The 12605-nt window shown below is 37.9% G+C and overlaps 1 protein-coding gene across 1 annotated transcript in view; it reads left to right on the top strand.

Annotated features, from left to right (window-relative positions):
- The window catches only part of ARHGAP10 (Rho GTPase activating protein 10), a 310929-nt gene that overhangs the window by 120178 nt on the left and 178146 nt on the right, over positions 1–12605 (top strand). The window contains 2 exon segments of the mRNA XM_055336297.1: positions 3305–3415; positions 5482–5586. Of these exon segments, the coding sequence (XP_055192272.1) occupies positions 3305–3415; positions 5482–5586 (216 nt within the window).

Below are 12605 nucleotides of genomic sequence, written 5' to 3'. Positions count from 1 at the left end.
TAGCAAGAAACGACTTTGGCAGACAACCAAGTTGGCTATTTGGTACTTCTGGTAGGACAATTAGATATAGCTCTACATTTATTGGGCACAATAGCTTCTACTTCCATCCACATCCCTAAGTTCTAATTAATATTTGCACTAGAACAAGTATCAGACCTTTGAGAAAAATCTGTTTCTGTTAATTTTTAAAGTATATTTTTGCTTTTTGAGTAATCAAATGATTATATTTCAGTATCTATGACTAGAGAAGTAGATTGTTTTAATAACTTTGCCTGAGAGTTGTCTATTCTTATTATACGTATTTATAGCAAGAATGGCCAGAAATTAGATGATGATCAAATAGAAATTTGTTAAAAAAAAAAAAAAAGTCACGTTGTGGGCAGCCCAGGTGGCTCAGCGGTTTAGCGTCGCCTTCAGCCCAGGGCCTGATCCTGGAGGCCTGGGATCGAGTCCCACATCAGGCTCCCTGCATGGAGCCTGCTTCTCCCTCTGCCTGTGTTTCTGCCTCTCTCTCTGTCTGTGTCTTTCATGAATAAATAAATAAAATCTTTAAAAAACAAAAAAAAGTCACTTTGGTATAGTAAAAAAATATAGTCTTAATGTTATTCACAGAACTGTGATAAAACATTTAGTTGTGTTTACTAATTTATCATAAAGAATAATATAAAAGATACAGATGAGTAGCCACGTAGGGCGGGGTCTAGAAGGGTCCCAAGCACAGAAACTTCATCCCTGTGTCACCCTCTGGGCACTGGCATGTGGTCACCCATGTGGAAGTTCAAGAGTTTTTACAGAGCTTAGTTTGAAGTGCCCCTCCCTCTACCCACTGCCAGAGGTCAGTGGGCAGTACTGAAAGTTCCAGCCCTCTAATCACTTGGGCTTTATGGTGCTATCTGGAGGCCCCACCCTAAATCCCTCAGTAACATAAACTCCAGTTTGCTCCAGGGGGGCTCTTTATGTAGATAAGAAAGATGCTCCCCGTCACTCAGGAAATTCTGAGGGATTTAGAAATGTTGCACTTTATTCCATGTATCATACATTCACACTGTTGTGCAACCACCATGACATTTGACATTCCATACCTAGACCTCTTTTCATTTCCAAATACTGAAACTCTGTATCCATTGAATACTCCTTCCCCAGCTCCCTACCCCCAGCTCGTGATAAACCCCACTTCTGCTTTATGTTTCTATGAATTTGTTCTGGGAACCTTATAAAAGTGGAATCATACAGTATTTGTCCTTTTGTGACTTACTTATTTCCACTGAGCGTAATGTTCTCAGGGTTCATCCATGTTATAGCATGTGTTTGAATTTCCTTCCTTTTTGAGGCTATGTAATATTATTTATATATATCACATTTTGTTTATCCATTTATCTGTTAGTAGGCACTTTGGTTGCTGCTGCCTTTTAGCTGTTATAAATAATACTGCTATGAACATGGTTATATAAATCTTTTTGAGTCCCTGTTTTTAATTTTTAGGCGTATATGCCCAGAAATGGAATTATTGTATCGTGATAATTCTGTTTTTAATTTTTTTGGAGAACTGCCATGCTGTTTCCCCTAGCAGCTGCATCATTTTGCATTCCCACCAACATTGCACAGGGTTCCAATTTCTTCACATCCTCAGCAACACTTATTTTCTATTTTTTAAATAGTTTTGTTGTTATTTATTTATTTTTGATAGGTACGAGATGGTATCTTGTATTTGTCTTTCCATAATGATTAGTGATTTTGAGCAGCTTTTCAGGTGCTTATTACCATTTATATATCCTCTTTGGAGAAATGTCTGGATAAATACTTTTAAAAGTAAAATTGGCCAAGTTAGGAAATATGTGATGCCTTGTAAGAGTGGTTTCTAGGATGACAGTTCTTTTTCTACCGTACCTCTTTGGAACCCTGCTTCTTCCCTAGTTCCCTTCTAGTTAGACAAGATAAACTGGAACCTATTTTTTGGAACAGTCTCCTGACCATCTGGTGCCTGTTTACTCTCAGCAGATGAGACATTTTCAGGGCTTAAGAGCATGATTACCTATAGATGGGCTTCAAGCCCTGGACCACCTTTTGAGAATCAGGTTCTTTTCTTCTCTTTTTTCTTTAATTGAAATGTAGTCAACACACAGTGTTACATTACTTTCAAGTACAACATAGTGATTTGACAACTCTACACATTATGCTGTGCTCACCACAGGTGTAGTAGCTACCATCTGTTACTATACAACACTGTTATAATACTATCAACTATATTCCCTAGGCTGACCTTTCATCCCCATGGCTTATTCATTCCATAACCAGAAGCATACACCTCCTCTCCCCTTCACCCATTTTGCCCATCCCCCCACTCCAGCCCCTCTGGCAACCATCAGTTCTCTGTTTCAGTGGGTCTGTTTCTGCTTTTTTGTTTGTCTTGTTTTTTTTTTTAGATTCTACATATATGTGAAATCATGTGGTATTTGTCTTTATCTGACTTACTTCACCTAGCATAACAGCCTCTAAGTCCATCCATGTTGTTGCCAATGAACCCCCCCCAAAAAAAATTAATCTGATCTTTTTTATGGCTGAGTAATAATCCAATGTATGTATATGTACCACATCTTCTTTATCCGTTGATCTATCAGTGGACACTTGGGGTGTTTCCAGACCCTGGCTACTGTAAATAATGCTGCAGTAAGCATAGGGGTACATATGTCTTCACAAAGCAGTGTTTCTTATTTCCTTTGGGTTAATACCCAGAAGTGGAATTACTGGATCAAATGGTATTTGAGAGCCAAATTCTTGGGGTGGTACCATAACTGCCACTTCCTCACCTGCTGCTGTCAGTCATGAGTCCTGAGGTGACTAGATTTCCCAGGCGAGCTGCATTCTTAGAGGATTTGTCAATGGAAATAATATTTATGTGATTTTGATTCTATGTGTATGGTTCAACCTTGGGTGTCTGTTGTGGTTGGGGTGAGTTTTTCATGAAGAACCATACAGTTTAATGCTCAAACCTCAGGGTCAAGGGTCAATCTCATCATAAAGTGCAGGGGTTGGCAGACTTTTTCTGCAGAGTCAGATAGTAAAACTTAGTAAAACTTATGTTTTTATAGACTGTTAGGTCCCCAAACTAAGTTTGGCTGCTGTAGCAGGACAGTGGCACAGAAGACACATAAACCAGTAGCCATGACTATGTTCCAGTACAACTTTATGTAGAGACAGGCTGGGGGCCATTTATGGCATAGAGCTTGTAGTGTTGCCAACCTACGATCAAGAGTTTTTCACCTCACCATATCTGATTTAACCAGCCTTTATTACTTTAACATAGGCAGATATCCAAGTGGAGCAAAACCGGCAGCACTTTTATGAACTGTCTCTTGAATATGTATGTAAGCTTCAGGAAATCCAGGAAAGAAAGAAGTTTGAATTTGTGGAACCTGTAAGTATCCTAGAAGGTCATTCTGCTATTAGATTTTTGTGGTGTAATAGAAATGTTTTTCCTTCTAGATCGAATTTACTATTGATGGGGGGCCATGGTGCATACATGTGAAACACAAGACATCGTCAATTGTAAAGGGTGGACACATCACCAGGAAGTCAAGGAATCACTTACAAATTAGTGGTTCTCAGCCTTCCTTGCACAGCAACATGTAGCGAATAGTATTTCTCAAGCACTCCACAATCACGTGCAATTTCTGCCACCCTATTGTAGGCCCACTCTTGAAGGAAAACCCCTGTGAAAGAAATGTTAGGATGGGAGAGACAGTGGTACTGTTGATAGATAATCTTACCTCTACTCTTTGTTCTGCAGCAAGTATACCAATCCAAATTTTGATACTTTGAACAATTATTTGTAACAAATTATTTCTAACGCAACTCAGTGCTTATGGCCACCAAAGTTAAGAACCAGCATGTGGAGCATTTGAAACTATTTTGTGAGTTACTCTGGCAGTTCTTTAAACTTATTTTAGAGACCTGTGATTTGTGTTGGTGTTTATATAGATGTATTCTAACAGTTTTAGTTCCTTATATATTTTATATAAAGATATTATATATTATATATAAATATAAAAAATATATTATATATACATAAATACACACATACATATATATGTGCAAATATATATAACATATACAGGCACGTGAATATATGTAAAGGATAATTTATACTGTGGGTTTCAGTGAAAAAAAACAGGAAATACTGGAATTCATGATTCTCAAGATTAATTTTAATGTAGGTGTTTTTGCATGTGCTTTCTTAAGAAAACAGTTTTACTGAGATAGAACTTACATCCCATACCATTATCCATTCTATGTGTGATTTTGAGAAACAAAAAAAAATACCCAAGTAATGATTAAATTAAAATTGGCATTCATGGAAGCAATGGTCTACTTAGAGTGACAGAATTAACCTAATTTAAACAATTAGAGAAAAATTCATCTCCATAAAGCTTTCTTTTATGTGAAATACTCATAATGACCCGCATTTACTGAGTATTTACAATGCTCATTGTTCAAGTCATTGTTTTAATATTTCACCATGCTCATGTGTTTATTCCACACACTAACTCCATAAGGAGATATTTTTAGTATCCCACCAAGCAAATAAGGAAATAGAAATACAGAAAGTTTCAGTAATTTGTCCAAGGTCTCATAACATAGCTGAAGTTGGGGATTGACCCCTGCTGGCCACTTGATGTTAGAATCCCAGATTCCTAACCATTAAGCTATGTTGACATAAGGAAAATGAATTTCAGGATTTCCATAATTCCTACCCCAAATCACTTTTACTCACTTTAAATTTATTCATATGTTGGGCAGAAGTAGGTGCCCTGTAATCAAAAGGGGCAGGTTGAGACATAGGCAGAGGGAGAAGCAGGCTTCCTGTGGGGAGCCGGATGTGGGATTCAATGGGGACTCCAGCATCATGCCCTGGGCTGAAAGCAGGTGCTCAATTGCTGAACCACCCAAGCGTCCCAAGAATTCAGAGCTAATTTTCACCCTGTCTCAGCCCGTCTCTGCCCCAGTCACTGAACATCCATAGACAAAAGAGAGAAATTGTACTGTGTTGGGCGCCATTGGAGAGAGCCATTAGCTCTTTGGTTCTGTGATTTCACTTTCATTATAGATTCTGTTGACCTATGGTGATAAGATTTCAATAATAAATGAATATAGAGATTCTCTTGACTATAAAAAGAACAAATAGGTGATGTAGAATTCCATTTCTCCAGTGTAGTGTACTTTAAAAGCTATTTAATGGCTTTGATATTTAAGGAAAAAAATCACAAACCTTTCATCTTGTAAAAGGACAATTAATAAATAATATGTAGTTAGATTTAGTTAAATTCTGATGACTTTTAATTATTTTACTTCAGTAGAATCACAATGGGATGGGATGGGATGAGGGGGGAATACATAGCTGTTTTTATTCTTTTTTTCCTCCTACTTTTTTTTTTTTTGTGTGTGTGTGTATATGCTAATGTCATTTTTCCCCCTTTGTCTTAGATGCTGTCGTTTTTTCAGGGAATGTTTACTTTCTATCATCAGGGCCATGAACTTGCCAAAGACTTCAATCACTACAAAATGGAACTACAGATCAACATTCAGAATGTAAGGAAATGAAAGCTTTCTGATATAAGAGGATGTTTGAGATGTATATTTTCATTTTGTTATATAAAAAGCCTTAAACCGGGGGTGCCTGGGTGGCTCAGTTGGTTAAGCATCTGCCTTCAGCTCAGGTCATGATCTCAGGGTCCTGGGATGGAGCCCCAGGTCGGGCTCCCTGCTCAGCGGGGAATCTGTTCCTCCTTCTGCCCCTCTGCCCCTCTCCATCCCCCTCCTTAAAAAAAAAAAAAGAAAGAAGAATAAAAGAAAAGGCTTAAACTGAGACGTGGCTGAGCTGTTGGTGTTGAGAAACTGAGGCTACGTTGCCACCTTCTGGTCGGTTCTCAGTGTAACAAACTGCTCTTCAATTAGGTGAGGCTCAGGAACTCTGCCACCTGGTGGCTCTTTTTTTTGGATGATGAATTTGTTTTAAGAACTTCTTTTTCTTTCAGAAAAGTCACTAGGTATATGTTTCTTATCAAGAGTCACGTGATTCATTTTTATTATTTTTTCCAGTTTTATTGAGATTTAATTGATACGCAGTCCTGTAGGAGTTTGAGCTGTACGGCGTATTGACTTGACACACATAGTGCAAAATGATTACTGCAGTAAGTTTAGTTAATGTCTGTCACTGCATATAGTTACAGAAAATGTTTTTTCTCATGATGAGAACTTTTAGGATATACTCTTAGTAACTTTTATATGTCCTATAGCAGTGTTAACTGGGACATATGCTGCACTTGTAGGGATGGTTGTGAGGAGAGACTTTGTCACATGACTTTCAGTTTTCATGTAGAGAACGAACAAAAGAACACTCTGCTTTAGATTTAAGGCGTTTTGATTTTAACCTCAATTTCTTTTACATTTTACCTAAAAGTCTTACTTGATTTTTAATCCCAGCTAGGCTTATGGTTCAAGAGGAGTTTCTTCCCTGTGTTTATGCATACTTAATGTATTAATTTCGCAGTTGCTGTGGGTCTATATTATTTTCCTGGAAAATTATGCTTTCAAAGAGGTCTTGGATAAAGAGATTTAGGAGAGCTTTATTAAACAGTGTAATGTAGATGATTTTGATCAGAAGGTGATGGATGTTTTTCCTCTCAACCCTTAAGTTGACTTTGGAAGTATACTCATTGAAACTCTTTTTATGTTTAGTATAATTTTAGGCCTTATTAGAAAAAGAGTGAGTGAGTTTTGAGACAAATGCATTCTAGCTCATACTGAAAGAAGTACAAAGGATGGGACTCTGTGCTGTTGGCTGCCTGACTTTCAATTTGATATCATCTTAGAGGTTGAGGAGAAATGGTTTTTGTGTAGATTTTATTTCTCCGTTTGTTGTATAGTTCCCTACATTTGGGAATGTAGGTAATGAAATCTCTCTCTCTCTCTCTCTCTCTCTCTCTCGGTGATTCAAGTCAGTTTGTATTTGTAGGTTATTTGGATGTTGAGCTGGTTTAAATAACTAAAAGAGTAACTATCCCCACTCACACATCCTACTACCAGTGACTATAATGTAACAATTTTTAAAAAATATTAATGTTTGTATATGTATAGATTTGTTCTAATTTTAAAAATGTCTCTGTAGGTAGTACAATAGTCTAATGTTGCTGTGATTTTTCAGAATACTTTTGCAGATGGCAGAACAGGTTTGTAAAAAGAACACTATATAGTTAGTTTAGAAGATTAATTATACTCTTGATTTTTTCCTCTACCAACTGGCTGTATAACTTGTGGAAATTTACTTCTGTCTGGATATCATCTGTCAACTGCAGAGCTGGCCTGGATGAGAACTTTCAGGCAGAACTGGCTCCATAATTTGTGGGGCCAGTGTAAGATGGAGAGGCAGGGCCCTTATTTAAATATGAAGAATTTCAATACCATGACAGTAGAGCATTAAACCAAGTGCATGACCTTTTGAGCACAAGGTCCTTTGTGGTTGTGCAGGCTACGTGCCTGTGAAGCTGGCTGTGCCTCGGTGTTTGGGGTGAGGGTAGGGATTCATCAGGGTCTCCTGGGAGCTTAAGTGAAGCAATCCCTGCGTAGCTTGCTTGTGGATGAAAGTGCTTTTGTAACACACCTGTGTGATAAAAGGGATATAGTTACCGTATATACACCCAAATGATTCCGAGATATTAAATATTTCAATGTAAATGAGCAGTGCTCAGTCATGAAATATTATAAGCAAAACCTAAAAACAAGCTATCGCTTAAAATGGTCCATAAAGTAACTTGGTTAATATCCTTACTGCATTCAGAAGTTAACCTATGCTTTTGCTAATAAGAGTCATTTCCCATAGAAAAATGGGCAAAGAACAGTTGGTGGAAAATTTTTCTGTATCCTATGGAACTTAAGGATTGTCACCAGTAAACTGCCCTAAAATCTCTTCTCTAAATATTCATCTCTTCATTTTGTTGTTTCTGAGGCTGCTCCAGAACCTCCTCTTTTCACCCATCTGCAGTTTTGAGAACGCCTGATCAAGGTGTCTTTGCTGTTCCTTTTTGCTCTTAGCTAATTCTTTTCCCTTCAAAAAATGCCAGCACCTTTGAAACACATGCCACTTACTCTGTGGTACCTGCTGTACCTGAGTGTTGCTGTACTTTGCTCATTTCTTGGCCATTTCTCTAATTCCCTGATATCAGCCTTTATAAGGGAAAATGCTGGCTATGTAAAACTACAAATTACAAAAATCCCAGTTATGTGTTATTTTTATGTGATGTATATTTATATATTTAAGGAAATAGACCCAAATATTAAAACCAAATCTTAGCGTTAACTATCTGTGTACTATAATGCTATGGATAATTTTGGTCAGCTTTTAAGTATTTGTAGTAAAAATCCCAGCAAGATCATTTTGTAATCAGAAAAAAGGTAAAAGTTATTTAAAAATAAAAACAACCTATTTTTCTCCATCTGGTTTCACCTTTTTTGTTGTAAAAATGGTAACACCTCTTTTATTTTTTTGAAAGCAATTTATTCCTCATCTACTTTCCATAATCCAGAGTAATGCATGGAAAGCAAAACAGAGCAAGATGGCTTTTAGAAAATAGATTTTCAAGAAAAATATAAATTGCTTCAAAATTGAAGGGTATTTTAAAAAACTAAATTTAAACTTTTGTTATCTTTATCCCCAGAGAAATGTGGGGAAAGAGAGACTAGAATAGAATTCTTCCTAGAAGGAAATATAATGTGAGAAATCTTAGAATTCATGAAGAATCCCCAGAAAATCTTAAGAATAGTTAAAATTTTAAGAATATGCCCAAATATTTTTGTTACAGTGTTGTGAGAAAAGTAGAACACTAAAACAATAAACTATGTTTTTTTTTAAGGGATTGGAAGTGATTCTGTAAAAATGCATAAGTCCTTATTTATGAGGTATAGATTTAATGTCACTTTTCATCACTTTTAAACCTTTTCCTGGGACGCCTGGGTGGCTAAGCGGTTGAGCATCTGCCTTCAGCTCAGGGCATGATCCCGTGGTCCCAGGATCGAGTCCCACGTTGGGCTCCCTGCATGGAGCCTGCTTCTCCCTCTGCCTATGTCTCTGCCAATCTCTCTCTGTGTCTCTCATAAGTAAATAAATAAAATTAAAAAAAAAAAAAAACCTTGTCTTTCTGCCCCCAAAACAAGACTGTACTTTTCCCTCTTTCTGTTTTATAATGTTGTGGGTTAGTTTTTATATTCTGAAAAAAAATTTAAAAATATACTTTCTCTTCCAATCAGATTTAAGACAATAAGCTATTAGTTTGGTTTGAAGACTTTCCTTTATCCTTTGATACGGAATGACTGCGACTTTTCAGTGACTTAATTGTCATAGTAGTTGTAGTGGTAATGTCACCTAAATTTATTTTCTTATCATTTGTCAGGTATTACTTGTGTGCTTTATTTGGATTATGCACATATAGTTTTCATAAAAGTCCTATGATGTAGATTTTTTATTCCTATTTTACAGATGAGGTCAATGAGGAGAGTAACTTCTTGTTGTCATACTGCTTTAAGATCAGGGCCAGGATGGGAACTTGGGCAGACTCCGTCCAAAGGACCATGGTGTTGGTTTCAGATTCTGTGCTGGGATATAAGTGGGTCATCTATGGTGTGTCTGGGGTCAGTAAATATAGCAGCTGGAGAACATCTTGATAGGGCCATCTGCTTGCCCAGACCTTAGCTACATGTGGGTGACATGGGAGTCTCTTTAATGGTAAGAACTCAGATTGAGGCCCTCAGTTCACCTCCACCTCTCAACAGTTCTAAATTGCGTTTCCCTCATCCCCATGGAAAGTACCTGATACAGGATTTAGACTTAACATCTATTCACCTGGGGTCCATTGCCTACCATTCCTTTTCCTGCCACCTTGCTCTGTGTGGGGCACTTGGAGGGCAATATAGGGATTATAGTGAGGGTGTGTGTGTGTGTGTGTGTGTGTGTGTGGGTGTCTAGGGCCTTACCCCTTTTCTGTTACATTATTTTTGCAAGGTTACTAAAGCAGGGCTGCATGGGGCCCACCCTGATGTTTTACAGCTGTTTTATGAAACCTTTTTCATATTTTTGATTATACTTTGCCTGTCTTTTCTCTCTGAATGACGTCATGGGGCCAGGGTGGGAAAACTTAGAATGGCTATCTGTACTTGGAATCAGCCTTTGCCCTCTGCCTTTAAAGCTTTATTTCTGGCTATGACATTGTGAAAAGCTCCTTCTCTCTCTCTTCTTCCTTTTTCCCTTAATATGGGAGTGAGCCTGTGCTAATAATCCTGACCCACCGGTTTCCAGACAAACTCAAATGTGTCTGAATTCCGGCTAAGTCCCCGAATTGAATCCTCCTTCTCCCAAATAGGTGATGCAATAAAATATTTAATTTGTAAGGCTTAATTTAAAATTGGTTTATTTGAAAATTTATTTAGGAAAGCATGCAATGAAAGGAATTTCCTTTTCTTTCCTTTTTTTTTTTTTTAAACTGGTAACGGATGGCACTATACTATCTCAGAGGTTATTTTGAGGATTAAAGCACCAAAAATGTTTTCAGTAGTGCCAGCCACAGTGTAAACACTCTAATGGTCACTTATTGTAGCATTTACAGTCTAACATTATTATTAGTTGATGGTATCTTAATATACACCTGGAATTTAGAGTTAGAGATTGCTAGGCTCTAGCTATTCTATTATTTATGTTCAAATTTAAAAATACATGATTTTCACTTGTATTCATAATTTACCTAAAATGATAAAATCTTCCCCCTCCCTTCCCAGTGCAGAGTTAGACACATCTGAGGAAGTTAGACAGTGAGGGCAGGCGGTACTCCATGGAGGTGGTTGGTACTCCATGGAGGGGTCTGCAGCAGAAAAAGTAGGGGTGATGGTGGGAGTGGGGGTGGGGGTGGGGAGGGTATAAAAGTAGCTTGCAGAAGAGGTGGTTGAGTATTTGGAAGGTTGGTTACATTGAGCAGATGCATTAATTTGAAGGAATAAGTAAATAGATTGAGAATAACGGGAGCTATATTTCTCACTATATGGAAAGAAATGTACGATATTGGGAAAGGAGGAGTGCCCAGGTGGCTCATTCGGTTAGGTGACTGACTCCTGATTTTAGCTTAGGCCATGGTCTCAGGGTTGTGAGATTGAACCCTGTGTCAGGCTCCCTGCTGAGTGAGGAGTCTGCTTGAGATCTCTCTCTTCCTCTCCTTCTACCCCTCCTCCTGTTTGTGCTCTCTTGCTCTCTCTCTCTCTCTCAAATAAATCAATAAATCTTCAAAATCAGGAAGGGATAGGCTAGAAAGAAACTGAAAGTATTGGATTGGGAATAGATTTACTGGTATGAACATGTGGATTTTTCAATATGGAGAGATATAGAAGTGTATATGTATGTGTGTTCAAAAATATGAATGTGAACAGATACATACATCCATGTGGTTTTTCTGTCTCCCAAGAACACTCAGAAGCAGTGACATCCCTTTAACTGTGACACACTGTGCTCAGGTTTTGGTTTCTAAATACTACACTCCACTAGAAGGAATAAGGGCTTCTTAAGGGAGAATGGTTGATTCTAGTAGTGGGCAGAGAAAGTATAAGATGAACCCAGGACTCCTTTTTATACCAGAAAGTAAGGGATTACTGTGTTAGGGGGCATGTCAAAAGATACCAGATTCAGCCAGAAGGGGCCCCTGCTGCTCAAATAGGACAGTTTGAGCATTAATATAAATAATGAGAGTATTGAGTACAAGGCATCAGATTAACAGGAATATATTTGTGTGTGCAGGCATGTGTTCTGTGTGTTGCTGGCATCTCTACATACAGGGCATGCACATATATATATATATATGTGTGTGTGTGTGTGTGTGTGTGTGTATGTACACGTATATCTCGCTCTATTGTGCTTTGCTTTTTTGAGCTTTATGGATACTGTGTTTTTTACAAATTGAAGGTTTATGGCAATCTATGTCACAGAAGTCTCTTGGTATTATTTTTAGAATAGCAGTTACTTACTTTGCGTCCCCGTCTCACATTTTGGTAATTCTTGTGATATTTCAAACTTTTTGTTATTGTTACATTTGCAATTGTGATCAGTGATCTTTGATGTTACTATCATAATTGTTTCGGCGTGCCACAAACTGTGCCCATATGTGATAGTGAACTTAATCGGTAAATGTTGTGTGTGTTCTGACTGCTTCACTGACCAGCTATCCCACACCCCCATCTTTGTCCCTCTCCTTGGGCCTCCCTAGTCTCTGAGACACAGCGGTACTGAGATTAGGGCAGTGAATAGCCCTATCATGGCCTCTAAGTGGTCATGTGAGAATAAGAGTCACACAGTAAATCAAAAGCTAGAAATGAATAAGCTTAATGAGGAAGACATACCAAAATCCAGATAGGCTGAAACCTAGGCCTTTTGCACAACAGTTGTGAGTGCAAAGAAAAAGTTCTTGAAGGAGATGAGAAGTGCTACTCCAGTGAATACACGAATGATAAGAAAGCAAAACAGCCTTATTGGTAATATGAGCAGAGTTTGAGTGATCTGGATAGAAGATCACACCAGC

This window comes from Nyctereutes procyonoides, unplaced genomic scaffold (assembly GCF_905146905.1).
Source record: "Nyctereutes procyonoides isolate TBG_1078 unplaced genomic scaffold, NYPRO_anot_genome, whole genome shotgun sequence".
Taxonomy (NCBI): Eukaryota; Metazoa; Chordata; class Mammalia; order Carnivora; family Canidae; genus Nyctereutes; species Nyctereutes procyonoides.
The sequence above is the reverse complement of the archived record's forward strand: the minus strand, read 5'-3'. Positions and strand labels throughout refer to the sequence as shown.